Source organism: Temnothorax americanus, unplaced genomic scaffold (assembly GCF_048541705.1).
Source record: "Temnothorax americanus isolate GAGA-0224 unplaced genomic scaffold, ASM4854170v1 Scaffold2, whole genome shotgun sequence".
In the NCBI taxonomy this organism is placed as follows: Eukaryota; Metazoa; Arthropoda; class Insecta; order Hymenoptera; family Formicidae; genus Temnothorax; species Temnothorax americanus.
The window spans coordinates 8,070,570-8,087,500 of NW_027509338.1; the positions used below are offsets into that span (position 1 = coordinate 8,070,570).

The 16,931-nt window shown below is 42.7% G+C and overlaps 2 protein-coding genes across 3 annotated transcripts; one reads left to right on the top strand and one right to left on the bottom strand.

Moving 5' to 3' along the window:
• The first annotated feature begins 3,540 nt into the window (after nucleotides 1–3,540).
• LOC143896797 (uncharacterized) lies at nucleotides 3,541–14,570 on the top strand. Of its 2 annotated transcripts, none has more exons than XM_077404833.1 (8): nucleotides 3,541–4,273; nucleotides 7,284–7,483; nucleotides 7,727–7,916; nucleotides 10,336–10,652; nucleotides 11,028–12,550; nucleotides 12,781–13,179; nucleotides 13,373–13,755; nucleotides 13,842–14,570. In XM_077404833.1, the coding sequence occupies exons 2-8, from the start codon at nucleotides 7,371–7,373 to the stop codon at nucleotides 14,196–14,198; spliced, it is 3,282 nt and encodes a 1,093-aa protein (XP_077260959.1). In that variant the 5' UTR covers nucleotides 3,541–4,273; nucleotides 7,284–7,370; the 3' UTR covers nucleotides 14,199–14,570. The 2 variants fall into 2 exon arrangements, with proteins under 2 accessions (XP_077260959.1, XP_077260960.1); XM_077404834.1 differs by lacking the exon at nucleotides 3,541–4,273 and adding an exon at nucleotides 4,335–4,547.
• Nucleotides 14,571–14,585: 15 nt separating this feature from the next.
• LOC143896801 (protein HGH1 homolog) lies at nucleotides 14,586–16,758 on the bottom strand. Its single transcript, XM_077404846.1, has 7 exons — nucleotides 16,419–16,758; nucleotides 16,126–16,305; nucleotides 15,800–15,848; nucleotides 15,496–15,729; nucleotides 15,133–15,417; nucleotides 14,887–15,048; nucleotides 14,586–14,805 (listed from the first exon to the last, which is right to left on the bottom strand). The coding sequence occupies exons 1-7, from the start codon at nucleotides 16,504–16,506 to the stop codon at nucleotides 14,700–14,702; spliced, it is 1,104 nt and encodes a 367-aa protein (XP_077260972.1). The 5' UTR covers nucleotides 16,507–16,758; the 3' UTR covers nucleotides 14,586–14,699.
• Between the last annotated feature and the right edge of the window lie 173 nt (nucleotides 16,759–16,931).

The window sequence follows — 16,931 nt, forward strand, 5'->3', positions numbered from 1 at the left end:
GTAAAGTCCACTTGCTAATTCAACCGTCTACAGTTATCTTCGCGGAATCACTCTTCTCGGTTTCTCCTTGTCTCGGACGACGACAATGGGTCCATCGAACGTTCCTTTTCGAAGGAAGCAGACTGTGTAATTGCATCGCGCACATTACGGCGACTGTGGCCACGAATCTGAAGTATAAGCAACGTGTGAACAGGGTCACGTCGAGATGCATCAGCGAAGAAGACATGGTAGGGAGAAGAGATCTGTAAGTACAGGAAGAATACACGTGGTCAAAGGGGGGGAAAATATGCGGGGGTGGAGGGGCGTCGATCATCGGGGCGGTTGCGGATTGATGACACGGCGAATAAAATAATATACCAACCGCGTTTGAAATAACGTTTGGTGGCTCTGTTCGAGCAGCTCGAGACCTGATTTACTTTCTATGAAGAAGAGATGCCTCGTTACACTCGCCGGTAGATGTCGGCGGCTATACCGCTCAGAGATGGTATATTTGGTGATTTTAATGAGTGGTGCTACAATGAGCACGATCGACCGCGGCCGGTCATCTTGACGGACCCGATTTTATTACTCTTAATCCTCGAACTTCGAAAATAAATATTAAAAATATTTTATTCATATTTTTTTATACTTTTTGATTAAAAACATATCTTTTGTATTTATTTTCCATACTTGAAATTTGTATGAAATTTGTATGGAATATTTTATTACACGGAACTATTTTATTAAAACAATGCTTCGTAAGTTAACGCTTTCAAAACATATACCTCTACATATTTTCATCTAATTTCCAACAGATGGAAAGAGTCATTTCCTGCTATAAGTGCTTTTTAAATGCAGTTTCGATGTATTATGAAGTAGTAACGAGTAATTGTGAATGATGGGAGGTTCCGCAATTAGCTAATGGAGAGAAACGGCATTTAAACGCGGAACTCTACATTTAGAAGAGACGAGGTAGCAGCTGCGAAAACCCGTGCCTGCCTGACAAATCGATAGTCGCCAATACTTCCGCCTGAATCCCTCTAAGTGATTTTAAAAGCTTTACGTAATCACATACCGCGGAGACTTCCGCCGGTTTTGTATACGTCGAAATTAAAAATTAAAAGATATCACGATATCGCGACAATCGAGCGCAATTTATTAATTAGAAACGCATTTACCCGAGGAAAGGTCTAGTTGCACGTTGATTATAAAAATTATAGATCGTTAATATCTCGTTCTTTAACGGTTCAGGAATCAAAACTCTCTCTTAACAAACGCTTCTCATTAAATGTTTAACCGATTCAACGTGCCGGTTCACGGTATGCATATGTGTAACGAGAAATAAGGCGCATTCGACAGACAGATATGGAACGCACGAATCAACAACTCCATCGATGAACCCTGCGAAATAGCGGTACAACGACACTGCGGCGCCTAATCGGAGGTATCCGGCTTAGGTGCATTCGCGTGATATTCAAAAGGATGAACGCAACAGATGCGGGATTGCCTTCGTGAGAAATTGGCAGTCGCCGTAGCCTCACGCTAAAGCAAAATATGTTCCGTGGCTACGAGGCATATATGCCATCTGCTGTTGACTGAACGATACCTATGAGACGTAAGCCGTAATCGCGCGATGCATAAAACCAACGGTTATTATGCGAACTTGATCTATAACGGGTCTCTATCGATCCTGACGGAAACATCGCGCGGCTTATTTTATATATAAGTTTTCTGAAAGATGCGCTCTCGTTAGACTAACGCGCAAACAATATATATATAATCACATATAATTATTAAATATATAACAGCATTAACAGTTATTTCTATGTTTTATTAATAGTATTCATACAATTAACCCACTAAGCTGAAATTTTTGTTGCAATGGGCAATGATTAATACATTACACAGAAAAATACGCCTTGAATTAAAAAGCGTCGCAATCATCATCGCGCGAGTTCTTTAGCCTGCAATTTTGTAATGCAAGTAATAAAGATAATGTTAAACGTATGCGGTATCTTTAAAATTCGACTTTCTCGCCATTAGCTAAAAGTTAATGTCGAGCAATGTGCTCATCCACGAGCGTTGCGGCGGCTAACAATACGCAAATGAAAGTAAATTGCGATTGCGACAGAAATTATGCATAGCCAGACATGGCCACTTTACCCGCGAGTCGAGCGATTGTAACAATTATTTTTCTCCACGGAAGTTTACTACTACCGACTTACCGTTTTTGTGTATTAATATTTCGGCACTCAATACCGTTACGTTGACATGGCTGGCTAATTTTGAAAATAACGTAAATCAGATTGTGACGTGCAATGAATTTCGCTACAGGAGGAATCGTGATTTTCTCAGTTATCATGATTAAATACGTATTCACTCGTTCACCTCTGGTGAAAAATGTCTCGGAATTTTTCATGTTATTAATCAGAATTTCTATAAAAATCTTCAGATTTTCTCAATGCTCAGAATTTTTCAGATTTTTTATTACAAATTGGAACGTTTTTCACAAAAATTCAAACAAAATAATAAAATATTTCAGATTCTTCCCGCCAACATGTCTTCGTAGAAATCTAAATAAATATGAGAGAATATGTGCAATTTGTCAGAAATTTTCATACATACGGATACCTATACTGAAATATATTCCGAAAATCTCCATCCAATTATTTTCAAAAGTATCTGAGAAATTTTATATATTTTTCCAGAATTTTTTTCATAAGTCTCAGTTCTTAGAAAATTTCTGAGAAAATACGAGCAATTTTTTTTCACCAGGGACTCGGGACATGGGAATTCCAAGTCTTTCGTCAGAAAAGGAAAGAAACCGGATCGATAGACGTGAACGGTAACACCGAGCCGGACGTGTCGCGGAACGGGTAAGAAAGAGCGAGACGGAAACGCGGGAGCGACGGGGCACAGCCGCTGATGGAATAGACGGAGAGGGAGAACAGGGAGCCCGCATAGTTGGAATAACAGTACTCTCACATTGGTGCGGCCATCCGGTGAGCACCGTCGAAGCCCGGTACCGTTACCGGTTACGACGTTACCGCGGCGAGCGCGCATTGCACCGCCGGCTTCCAATGCCGGCGGTAATCAGAGGATCGGGACGACGCACCATACGACGGTCCACCCGATTGCCCATCGATTCAGTTGCAACTTTTTCCCTCGCTCTTCCGCTCTCGGCGAAATCCTTCTCCCGCGTTCGCTCCTCGCCTCACCCCGGTGCGGTCCTCTTGGCATCATTCGACTTAACCCACCTCGAAACCAGTCGGATATCGGTCAGACGAAGTACACGCGTCATGTGTAACATAATACGCAAAAGTTATTGATTTATTGCTTGTTTTACGAGAAAGAGAAAATGCACGCAAGTTTAAAAACTGGCTGTATCTACATATGTAAATGCAAATAAAATGAAAAAAATTTTATCGCGAAATATGTCGATTAGAACAGAATTTTGATATTAGAAATGTTTAAAATAAGTATATACTGCAAAGAGAGAATGCTGATGGAAAAGGGAAATATCTTCCAGACAAGATCGTATTATATCCTCATTAGCCAATTTCGTTGATTACTCCAAAATATAAATTAAGGTACCTATAGATAAATCAGATGCCTCTTTGAAACGGCGGGCAAAAATTTCTCCGTGAAGCATCACCTCTTTGGATAATAGCGAATGTAATAGCGCGAGGGAAGAAAGCGTCTTATCCGGCAAAAGTGCAGTATCGTGGGCGTGTCAGTTGGGTTTATCAACGCGGTATCATTAGCGCGAGATTTCCGGCCGTCGCAACGAGAGAGTACCCGGCGTGTTTTCGCGACGGCCGAGAGCGCATCGGGAGAAGGCATCTCGCCTCTCTCTCTCTCTTTCTCTTTCTCACTCTGCCGATCTTCATCCCTCTCCTCCTGCTCGTTCCGCGGTGCGGAGGCGCCGACTCGCTAGCTAAAGGAACACGGGCCTCTCCTGCGGAACATCCCCGGCAGTTTCACGTCGACGGCCATCCGGATCGACTCGTCGCGGCCAAGGTCGGCGGACGCAAGGAGGAGGATCCCCGTCGAAGGTCGGCCAAAGAGATGAATTGGCGAACGATCGTGAGTGAGGCTCCTCGTCGTGGTGCGGCATCCTCTCGCGAATGACGCCCCGGTTCGCCAATTCTCGTGATAGATTCTCTGTACCTGACAGTGATATGACAGTGCGAGTTGATCGAACGATTGAGACTGTGTCAGAGGTGGCAGCGTCAAAATCGGATGGTTGAGTTTCATCTTGGAGCACACGTGGCGATATTTAAGAAGCAAACAGGTATCTCGGACAATTATTTTCTTATTTAAGTCGTGACGTAAATATGCCAAATTTTTCACAGAAAGAAAAGTAGATGTTCCTGCCGCTCTAAATATCTAAATAGTGCGCTATACGACGCGTAATCTCGGGGATGTGTAAATCTTAATTACATTAGCCTCGTATATTTTGATTTGACAATAAACATTGCCGACAATCAAATCATCACGTTGTCCACGTGACGGGACGCGACTATGGAGTTCGTTCTTCATACAAATTCGATCAATGCTAACAATAGGTAAGTGAAAAAATGTAAGTGAAAAATTATCGATCAATATATTCTGTCGGCGTCGACAACCGTTATGTGCGCGTCTCAAATAAATGGAATCTCCGGCCGCGCACGATAATTACCGAGTTTCTAAAATTCCCGGAACCGACACGACGTGCCTTTTAAAACCGCTAAGAAAATGATGCATCGGTGCGATCGAGACGATGACGCACCGACGATGTATGTCTCGCGCATGTGATTATCGGTCGGTTCGAAATCCATTAAAGCAGATGCAGGCGGGAAACGAGCCGTGAACCTGGTAAGTAATTGTAAGCTGAACGACGCACACGCATCAAAGTCGAGCGCTTATATCGACCAGCTCTCGTCTACGACACGTGATGCCGTAATCTGTTCGCCGACCTTAATACCGTTGCCTCAAACACGCCGCGGACGCTTCGACAGTTATGAAAACAGGGAGAGATGATGCTCTCGAGAGAAACGCGACGGACAGTGCGGATGCGAATCGAGCGATCGCTCGCGAAATCATCTCCGTTTCCCCGCGCGATTTTCCCGTTCACGCCATACGGATTCCTCCGACGCGACGTTCCGCTCGCGCGGCGCTCCGCGTTAATTTTTCAAACGTCATCGCTAATTCGGCGCGTATAGTCACAGACTGTTAATAATAACATCGATCAGGTTCGTGCTGCTGCAGTGATTACGGTAGCGTGCAGAGCCGAAACTGGGTCACCGGCATCAAGAAGCTCACCGGCGGTGATTATTCAGGCCCGGCTTCAGGCGATGAGCAAGGAGGCAGTCTTCTCGCGAGCGACCTCACGACATAATGAATGGCATCGCACATTTTGTGCCGTATAAAGGAAAATTTGAGTGTCGGGAGCTGTTTACGATGAGTGGAGCGCGCGGAGAGAAAACTTCCGTTTCGATTAAAAGCGCGCGCGTGGCCGAAGGTGGCCCCTGTTAATTACCCTGCGCCACCGATAATTATCGTGACGCAGCCTTCCGCTCGTTTTCGAAATCGTCGGTGGTCCAATCAGCCGAATCGTAATTATAGTGCTGTTTTGGCAGTCGATTTCGTCGTGTAACGATCGGCACGTAAGGTCAGTACGCGTTCGCGAGAGGGACACGTATACTGACAGTTATTTCAGATTGCGTGCGGGGATGACGCGTGGCTCCGTGGCTGCGCGAGTGATTAGTAACTCAAAAGTCCGTTCCGTACTTCGATTACGGCCCAGTCTTCATCCTGTGTATACCTCGTTTAAGAGGTAGATTCCCTGTTTAATAGGAAGTTAAGGATCCATATGGATTATCTAAATTAAATAATTCGTTTAAGAGTTTAAAAATTATTGTTGACATATTGCAAGTGATAAATGATAAGAGTTTAGTACTCTCAGCGCTTCTTATACTTTAATTAAAAAAAAAAAAAAAATAGATTGCGTACGTAATAACCCGACTCCAAACTCGACATTGACATCTTTCGGCTACCGGCCAGGCTGCCGCCTCATTCAGCTGGCCCATAACTGTAAAGCCTAACTGTGAGAGCAGTCGTATATAGATATCTTAAAGCGCTAGCTCGTACCGGACGTGAGGCTGACGTTGACTCTTTATTGCAAGAATACATCTTTCTAATATTACGAAATTTGTAATTCGAAATGTTTGTATAACTGCATCGAATATTAATATTATTTAATTTTAACTACATTTATATAGTTTTCAATTTAAAAAATGTACCTTTAATTATAACATGTGGCAAGATAATCGTTCTGTCTTTTGATTAAAGAGAAAGTCGCATCACTTTTTAAATTATAATATATTATTAATATAAATTTACTGCGGATCTCCGTTGAAACCGGTTTTGCACTTGGACAACGGCACCATTTTTTAAAGAGTTATTAAAAAGCGGCGCGCGTATACCACCTTAATGAAGAAATGCGTAAAGTTTCAATTGTGTGCCGGTGAAATCCGTAACAGCGGATAAACACGCAATTTTTCTATATATATATATATTATGTATTCCCATGAATAACAGTTTTTACGATTTCTAGTTTGCAGGACAACGACCTTGATATTGATTCAAGGCAAAGGAGTAAAGCACTCTTTATATCAGTTCGCTTTATATTAATTTACGCTTAAACGCGCGCTAACAACTTTCATCATTTAATGTTGACCGATACGCAAGTCTCAAGCCGCTTGCATAATCGCGAGACATCACGTGCAAGAAAATTCAAATCGCCGCTGCCGCGGTCGACCGTTTTATCTGTCACGCATCGACGATCGCGAGCTCATATTGTTCGCGTTTTCCTTTTGTCCCGATCACTTTTACCGTTGCCCGCGTCTATCTCGCCTCGTATGTAAAAGTACCGAGGCTGACCCGGTCCTGTCTGACGCGATTTTAATTATATTCACGCACCGTCTGGCGCCCGCATAAATTTAACGCGCCGTGACGTCGGTAATGAGCACCACGCGAAACACCAGATGAAAGCCGAAGGACCCGATTGTGCGTATATATACGCGCGGTTCTAACAACTTTTCCACTGATATCGTATTCGGGTCATTCGGGGAAACCTTGACTAACTTCCACAAGGTTGTTAGAAACAAGTAGGCGCGAGTAATTACCATATACGAGTTCTGTTTAGATATGATCGACGAACAAACTAGCGTCAATTATATCATCAGCTATAATAATTATTTTCCAATTGAGGGCCACCGCTTGAATATACCGTAATAATGTGCAATTTTTTTTTTTTTCAGAACGAATGACGTCAGCGGGCAACACAATAGAAAAACAATTTGCAAACACACGCATCTCGAACGGGTTGCGTAACATTCGTACGAAGCATGTCGACCTTAGGAATATCCCACTACGGAGATGGCTTTCGATTGGGCGGGCCACCGTCGGAGTGCTCCCTCAGGAGCAAGGCGCAGATCGACGCGCTGTTCGAAGACTCCAGGTGAATCGAATTTATTAAATTGCTTTAATTACATTCGACCAGTTAGAGAGCATAGAGAATTAACGTTGATCTTATACTGCTTCTTGTTTATCTTTCATTAAATTCTTTAATTACGTTTTACCAATTAGAGCGTAGGGAATTAATATTGATCTTGCGCTACTTTATTTTTTATTATTATCTACTATTTTTTTATTACTACTTTATTCTTATTATCTTCGCACTGACGAGTCTTGATCACCTCAGATCGATCTGCAGCTCGACGTTGGGAGGGTGGTACGCCGGACTGTCGGTCGTCATCCCGAGCAACCCCAACGACGCGAACGAGGAGCAGAAGAGGGTGAACAGCGCCGTCCAGGCGCGCATCGAGGCGATGTTCGCCTCGGTGGAGGCCGAAAGTGGGACGCCCGGTGAATGTGCCGCCGCAATTCTGCCGGTAATGACACGAATAATTACGCACGTGGAGCACCATCGCGAGATTGCCCGCACGCCACTTTTGCTCGAGTCGCCCGTCGGAGGATTCAGATTCGGGGATCTCGCGGTCGTTCGACCGTATACGTAGCGAGTACGCGCGCGGCTGCATTTTCACTTATGTTAATTCCATTGTGCATCCGCACACGTCCTCGCTTGAAAAATCTCGCGAATCTCGACGTGGCCGAACGTGATCATTCCGTTCTCCAAGGGAGACGAAGGTTCGGGCACCGCGACGAAAGGCTCACCTACTTCGCCAGCGAACGTGACTTCACGGGCGCGTTTTAATTCGTCTATCTCAGTGTCAAAATTGAAACAACTGCGAAATCCCGCGAGTGAATGTCGAGGCAATGAGAAATTAATGCGACGTAAAATTGCGGAAATCGTTACGCGCGAAAAATAGTTGTGTCTGGATGACCTAGCTTCGCTCCTTTGAGCAGAAATATAATTTAATATGTATATATCTTTTCCTCGCGACCACAATTAATCAGATTCGTTCATTTTCAAATTCGATTAATTCACCTTTCTCATTTTGTCTGAATCTAACAATAAACCGTTAATATTTTATGTTTCGTTTTTCATCGAAGATGAGATCTGAAATTTGAGATCGGTGAAAAGTTTCGTGAAAAGAAGCACGTTGGGTGGTATCCATTTTCCGCCTCAGAAATCTCGCGTAGATCACCCTGACGATCGTGATGATTCCGTGTCAGAAATAAAATTGAGATCGACGTATAATTACTCGCGAGCTGGTTGCTCATTAGAAAGGAAAGAATTGCTCAGTGATCTTTTAAGGAGTAATGTACTTATAGTATATATACAGAATTGTAAAAATCCGAAGAGAAAGCAAATCATATATCTGAGATCTCTAATGTATCTAACTTGAGATGGTATCAAACCCTTCGGAGTTTAATCGGTCTTACACAGCAAAATTAATTTTTTACGTGTTAATTAGTTCGTATATTAGTAGATACGTACATTTATTTGATGGTATCGCTTTAATTGAGATTATAATAGATTGCAATGTGCGGTACAAAAGAACTTTTAATAAGCGAAGAAAACGCTTTGTGATAACGCGTTTACATAAATTAATTATAAACAGAGTTGCAATAAGGCTTATATTTCCAAACCGTAATAGTATAAATAATATGATGTTACAATTTATATAAAATAAATTATCAAAATATTGTAATTAAAATATATTTAATTAGTGTATTTTTCAAAGGATTGACTTTTGGGCATTTTGATACATAAAGATTCGACGAACACGAGATCTACATTCGGTATACGTAGCACGCGTTACAATATTGCAATCGCCATTCCTGATGCGGACGTGCCCCGATTCGCGAAAAAGGGTCGCGAAAAGTCCTTCGACTTTCCTCGGGGCGTCGATCCGGAATTTTTAATCGTCACTTTCATTCCGCTCACGATCCGCGAAGCGTGACGGACTTCCATAAACTATTCGGAGCGCTGAAAAATTCTCCTTCAGTTGTTAGTTGTGTTACGCCGGTATGCGGATTCTTTACCACCGCCGACACGGTATCCTGTTTTATGGGCTCCGCCACATTGTTTCGCCTCGCTTCGCGCACTTCGATTGGAGCTCACGAAAGAAGATGCCGATCAATCGATAGAATTACGTCAGAGAACCTGACGAGGAAACCTGGCTTAGGCGTGTGGCAGTCAATCATAATGGCACGGCAGCTGTTTGTTACAGTCAAGAGCATTGACTCCCTCCTGTCTTCTTTGATGGCTGAAGTCACGCCTCTCTCTCTATATAACTCGAATCGTTGGATTTCGCGGATAATTGTGTGATAAAAGTGAGCACCGTTATTTTTCATCCGAGGTACGAAATCCGATGTCCACGATTCGAGTTTTGCACATTGTAACATATATTATAATGTTTATTACATTCCGCAGGGGCTAGATATTGAAGCGGTAGCGAATAAATAAGCGGCAACGCAATAAAAATTTTTCAGAGAGACTAGTTAGAACTTTATCGCGTTCAAAATGTGCATAATATAAAGTTCCCGTTTAACGACCTCTGTTTATCTTCGACATTGCCCATCGCGCGAAACAGGTTCCCACCGCTTTCAGACACGCAAAAAGAATGCATCTATTGTCAAGCGCTATTTTTACATGGATGCGTCGGTCTCTCGTAATATCGTCCAAAGTAAAAAAAAAAGTTTTTATGTTAATTATTCGAAACTCCCCTGTAGATTTCTTATTCCCGCTCCGATCTCTGATCATACTACTGAAATAAATCACATTCCAAACAATAAAAAGCTTAAGATACGTCGGTTTTACTTTAAATTATCTTCTCTCTGTCTTCTTTCTCTATTAAAAATATATTCTTCGGGATGATTTGAATATTTTGCACTTTTATGTAGGTAAAATACATGGGAGCTGCTCCAGTCGGCGGACGCGTGGCGAGCGTGCGGGGTCTTCAGGAACCTCTCCGTCAGTTATTGGAACGGATGGAGGGATGCGTGAGGGCTGAGCTGGAGGTCTCCCGGCGCGGACTGACGTTCCGCACGAGCGAGATCTGCGAGAAGAATAATCCTTTCCGCAGAATAGCGGTATGGAGTGCCCTACGGCTGCGATGCAAGAGAACACCGTCGGGCGATGTGCACCACGCCTTCTTGCCTCTGGTCGGCGATCAGGACGAGGGACAGACGATGGAAGACAAGCACGCCGATCTCTACAGGTGGACGCTACGTATTATTATAATTAATTTTTTAGGATACAAAGATCTACCAATACCTATTATATTATATGTTTACCCTGTTAAATATTAAAAGATGAAATTTAATTTGATATTAAAATATTTTGTTATTTAATTTTAATTACCATGTGTGTCGAAACTTATTATTTTAACATAAAACAGTATTATATTTAAATTTTATTAGTTTCATTAAATTAACGACATATTGGGTAGCTGTGCGACGACCTATAGAAATAATTAAAAATATCTCAAATTGAGTATAATTTGGCACAACAAATTTAACAGCGTAGAGCGCATATTCATACATTTAAAGATTAAATTCCACGAACAGATTTTCAAGTTCGCTTTTAATTTTAGGACAATGCGCGGTTTAAAAAGCGAAGCGGAATTCTATCCCCCGATCTTCGCCGTGGTGATGCGACGGCCTGGGGCGGCCAGGCTCCTGGAGTGTCACGCATTCGCTTGCGAATCCGAAGAAGACGCAATAGCGGCCGCGGCCACGTTGTATCGCGCTCTTCTCGCCGATCTGGACGCGAATCGGCGACGACCTCGTCACACGAACGGCGTCGGCTGCATCAGTCTGGCCTCCGTTGCCTCCAGCGTCCGCGAGCCCAGTCACAGCAGCAGGATCAGTTGCTTGCTGCCTCCGCCACCGAGACCGACCGCGCCGCATCCTGTCAGACCGCCCAGAACCAAGAAGACTTCCGTGAGCAGCTCCGTCACCGAGGACGAAGGCGGAAAGCCTAGCCAGCAGAAGGTACCACGTAGGAAGAAGAAGAATTCCGACGTGAAGGCGGAGGACATTCTCGAGGCGCGCGGCAGGAGACGCGACAATGACAAAGTCGAAAAGTGCAACCTGGGACAGAACAATCGTGACATCGTGTTGTCCAGAAACGAGGAGCTGCAAAATTCGAAGAACAAGATGTTTTCCGCTAAGGACCAGAATTCTTTAAGGATCGAAATAGAGTCTAATAAGTCCGATAAAATTTACCACGCTCGCGATAACGATACGGACGGAATTTACGAGAGACAGTCGAACAAGTACGAAAAACTGTATAAACGGAACAATACGAGACGGGACATGAAAGATGACATTTACGAAAGAAATTACGGCTCGTACGATTTGAATCGAGCGAATTGCGCAGGGAATTGCGAATTATACTCCTCCGAAACTGACAGCGTTCTGATATACGAGAAGGTCAATAAGACCGGGAGAAACGAGATGAGCTCCATTTACGAACAACCCGGCAGGAAGAAGGAAAATGTCTACAGTTCGCGTATCGAAGACGCTGATAAAATCTACAGTCTCGGGAAGGAGGAAATTTACGCGGGCAAGAACAACAGAAACAGTCAGACGAGAAGATGTCAAGAAGACATCTTCTTCGCGAAGAACTTAAAAAATAATGGACACTATCAGTCACATCACGAACACTCAGACGACACGATAAACCAGCAGAGACGCTCGAGGGACCCGGAGAGAGCGTACTCCGGCAAAAGAGTCAGCCGAGTCGTCACCATGGACAAACCGTTGAGGAAAGAGGATCCTGGTTATTCCTTGAGCATGCCGGAGTACAGTCATCCTCGGGTGAGAAGAAGAAGCAGAGCGGGCAGCGAGCCGCCCGTTAGCCATTCGGAGAACGCGAACAGGATCCTGCAGGAGAACGCGCTGAAGAGATCGCAGAGCGACGTGGACGTGGACAGAGGGGACCTGATGACGAGGGTCGAGCTACCTAGGAGAGGCAGTTTCCTGACTTCCAGAAGCACTCGGAGAACCAATAACGTCAAAGGGGGCACTCCGCTCGGATTCACGGAACTGTTTGACGAGTTCAGGAATCAGGAGGGTCTGACCAGCGTGGACGACATTTTGGCAGCCATCATAGGTAATAATCTACGCTAAATAATAATATGATTGAACAAAAAGTTGAGATCTAATTCAGGATTTATTATAGCGCGCTGAAGACGATCTTATTTTAGATCGAAACGAATGTCACATTATTGTTTATCTAATTTATAATACATTCTTAGCACATCCAGCTTGCCCTTTTATCTCCTTTGTTCTTAATTTTTCAAACTACGATCTATTATTATTTTAGATCTCATTATTTTCCAGATCCGGAGGGTATGTCATTTAACGATCTGAAGCCGCTCTACAAGGAGTTCTTACTGAAACTGGCCGCGACCTTGACGCAAGATGAATTGTATCAAAGATCCGCCAGTATCATGAGAAGACGACGGAGGCCGCAAAGACGAAGATCGAGCCGTCGATCTTGTTTATTGGGCAGAGCTATAAAGAGGTCGGTCTCGAGACTGAAAGGTGGCCCCACGGAATTTACCTCCGTGATATTCCCGGCCAGAAGATTAAACGATAGCTTCGGCAGTAGTTCGTCATGCGACGTCAGGAATAATCATCGGAATCGAGTGCTGGCGAGTAGACTCGGTAGGAGAAAATCCTCGCGGAGGACAAGCAAGAACGGGATGTGCCACACGACTTCGGAAGACAGCGATACATGTTTGTAGAAATATTGCAATTAAACTCTAAATTAATCATACTTGTCTACACCTTTAGTACGTTCCAATTTCTCAAAATGTTATAAAGTAAAACAAAATATATCTGTCTATAAAATAATATAGTAATATAACAAAATATCTGAAGTCGGTATAATTTGTACTTATTGACGCGTAATAATTATAAAACTACGCAGGTAGACGATTGAGTCGCAGCATGGGTGCCACCGCGAACAGGAGCAGCAGCGGATACGTGAGCTGCAGCGAATGCAGCTACGACTCCGAGTCGTGTACGTGCGTGTCGGCGGATAAGTGTTACTGCTCGTTGTCCAGGAGAGTACAGGCTACGCCTGTCTCAGGAAACACGGTCGTTTGCGCTTGCGACACGGACAGTTGCTCCGAGAGCAACAAGTGTTACTGCGCGAGGAAACCGATACAGCCGACTATACTGGAGCAACTCAGGCAGAAAGGAATCGTGCCGGCGGAGAGCACGCTCAGCAGAGGGGACAGTCCTGAGAGGATCCGAGGTTCGAGACTCACCAGTAGTCACAGTTCATCGCGCAACACCGATTTCCTCAAGGTAGCCAAGGAACTTTATCTTAACTGTTAATCTTATTTTAATTTTGACAGTCATATTAAAATCTGTTTGTACGAATTCTATCGCAGACTCGATCGTCGCCAGTTTGCGGCAGTTCGGATAACTTGGCCTTGGATTACGATCTCTTCAGCCCAGGGAGAAGATCTCAACAGTCGTCCGGCAGCGAGAAAGTCCTCGTGGTTAGCGCCAGAGATACTCAGGGCCGTTTGGTTTACGTCGGTGGCGCGGAACGGGACAAGAAGTATTCCTCCCGCGGTAGCGGGAGATCCGGAACGCATCACGAAGCGCTCTCCATCAAAAAAAGCGCGGAGATCGCCGCGGTTTTCGGCGCGGGTGAGAACAATCGTATTTCGAGAAGGGCTAGTAACGCGTCAAGTACAAGAAGTTCGATCAGCCTCGAAGCTGGATTGGGCTACTTACCTTGATGGAAGTGTCCAAAATTATTTTTAACAGTACTTTCGCGTATTTAGTATTTAATATTATTATATACGTGTTCGTGTAATACCTTGCCATTCGCGTTATGATCGATAAAAAATCGTTCACGAACATATCGTGATTCAATTAGTCGTTTCTCGATAAATAACATGCAACTACTTATTTGTACCTGTTTTCATGTTGAAAGAATTTAGCGCATAAGATACAGGAAATGAAAATTATTTATATATATTTTATTTAAATTTTTTAAAGCGTTTACTTGTAAGCGATAAAAATCAAGTTATGATATTTCTTTGCTACGCCGGACCTGATAGTTTATTATTAATGATAAAACGGGACAATGCAATATGAGAAACGCCAATACAAAGAGTCGAATGTGTTATAAATCACCATTTTTATGCTCGTTTTTTCGTTAGATAAGTATTATGTACACTGTATGTGCAATACTTTTCAAATATTATACGTATTTATAATACAAACTTTTGCACTATCTATGTATCGCTAATAAAGTCTTCATCAATCTTATGGAATGTCTCTGTGTACTCAGATGGCACCTCTACTTCTTTCAAGTTATCTAAGCCAATTTCTTCTTCGGTTCTGTAACAAGAAGATAACAAATTTCTTCTATATAAAAAAAAACAATTAATTAGAAGTAGAATTTTATTCGCAAACATTTACTTTATCAAGATATCCACGACATTTTCACATGCCAATAAGCAGCTTCTATCCTTTTCCCATTTATGAAGCTCTCTAAGTACGACATATGTATTTTTTTCTCTCAATATTTTTCTACCTGCTCTTGTTGCACAGAGTTGATTTAATGCTTCCAAAAGTATAAGTCTGGAAATAACATAATAATAATGTTGTTAATGTTTCTTTACATTAGATTTTTTTCAAGTATTCATCTGCCGAGCTGTATTTTACCTTATACCTGGATCAGCCTCTCGAGTTTTTGTTGCAGGAAGATGTTGCAAATTAATTGGCAATTTTTCGTTATCTTCGTCGTCAAACTCTTCCGGACCAGCAAGTGGCAACAACAGGTATGATAACAAATCCACCTCGGGGCTTAGCAACCACTCGTGATTTTCCGTGTCAAAAGTGCAATTTTTCAAAGTACCAACAACACCGCCTCGTCTAATCTGACTTTTAGAATATTCCGTGAACGGGAAGAGCCGTTGAATAACGCAACGATTTCGATCCATCAAATACCTGTAATTAAAACACATGTATCTACGAGATGTAACTTACAATTAGTAAAATACAAAAATTATCAATTATCAGCGGTACCTTCTAACACGTGGCGATTGACTAAGATTGCTAAAGACATATCCAAGATAATGCAATTTCTCGCCTGTAGTGTTGTACTGGTTTGCAGTAAATGCAGCTACTATTTCATCCCAAGAATAATTACTTTGTTCGATAAGTGTTATCATTCTGTTCACCAGATGAAACGGTCTAGTCATATTAGAAAGTATCATGCAACAGGCGTCAGCTAGAGTACTGGATTTATCCATTATGGCCCTATAAAAAATAACATGTAAAATCTGGAAACGCGGAATTAGAAGATACAACTATAAGTATAATATATTACCTCAGACAAGTTTTTATTAAATTCTGACTAGGTCCCTGGGTAGGCAAATCTGTTGAAAACAAACTTTATAAAGTGTCCGCTACAATTTCGTCCGCAGAATGCCAACAAGAAATGAAAAAATCAGCCATTTTGTAACTATTCAAAATATTCTATTTATGAAGTGACCAGATTTTGCTCATTTCTTTTTTGCTGCTCTAATCTGTCGTCAGATTATTGGAAGTTCCACTGGCAGAACAGAAATAACCGAATGCGAATATAATTGACGCCAATCGGATCAAATCCGTTAACATCTTGCTTACTAGTCGTATCTTTCTTCGTCGAATTACCTAGTTCCGAAATAATCAGCATTGCATTGGCTCCTGCCTCATCTCCGGTAATATTTACTAATATTCGTGCGGCACACCCGCTGATGGAAGCGCGATCATCTTGTACAAGAGTAACAAACTGCACCAATGTTTCTGGTGCCTGCAATAGGAGTTCCCGGCCAGCAGCGGTCGCCGACAAGTCTGCATAAATTTCACAAGTGATCAGTCGAGACTTTAACGAAATAGACAAACGTAGTGGGACGCGAAATACTTATACATTAATGTACGTAATTAAAATACGTGAGAATACGTACGGAGCACGTGGTTCGACGCACAGAGTCTCAGATCAAGTCGGCTGTTGGGGCTTAAGTATTCAGTAGAAATTTTTTGCAGAAATTCCATGATTTTTAATTGATGTATTTAACTCCGTGGCTGCGGATTTGTCAAAAGTTCTGATAATCTGAACCCTTAAAAATCGTAGTTTTTTACTCACGAAGAGCAACGTGTGCTATCAACACAAATGCACGTGCATCAATGAATGAATGAAGAAAAATGAAGGGATACAGTGGGTCTGTTTTTTTTTTTTTTTTTTTTTTAGCTGCACTGGCTGAACTGGTGCACAGTGCACACTGATGCCGTTACAAGTTAGAAAGAAACAAAATATACTTGTCTCACTTCAACTTATTCGACTTTATTGCACCAGTTCAGTCTAGTTCAGCCAGTGCACTCAGTGCAGCTAAAAGAAGCAGACGGAGGACGGAGTGAGTGGTGCGAGGCGGAATGAGAGAGAGAGAGTAGCGGCTTACTATTCAGTAAATATATCATAA

Excerpts from the sequence above, each read along its gene's own strand:
- LOC143896801 (XM_077404846.1), bottom strand. The coding sequence starts at position 16,506 with ATGGAATTTCTGCAAAAAATTTCTACTGAATACTTAAGCCCCAACAGC. Across the intron at positions 15,849-16,125 it reads GCTGATTATTTCGGAACTAG|ATTTGCCTACCCAGGGACCT; the intron begins GTAATTCGACGA and ends TGTTTTCAACAG. Across the intron at positions 15,049-15,132 it reads GAGGCTGATCCAGGTATAAG|ACTTATACTTTTGGAAGCAT; the intron begins GTAAAATACAGC and ends TGTTATTTCCAG.
- LOC143896797 (XM_077404833.1), top strand. The coding sequence starts at position 7,371 with ATGTCGACCTTAGGAATATCCCACTACGGAGATGGCTTTCGATTGGGC. Across the intron at positions 7,917-10,335 it reads GTGCCGCCGCAATTCTGCCG|GTAAAATACATGGGAGCTGC; the intron begins GTAATGACACGA and ends ACTTTTATGTAG. Across the intron at positions 13,756-13,841 it reads GCAACACCGATTTCCTCAAG|ACTCGATCGTCGCCAGTTTG; the intron begins GTAGCCAAGGAA and ends ATTCTATCGCAG.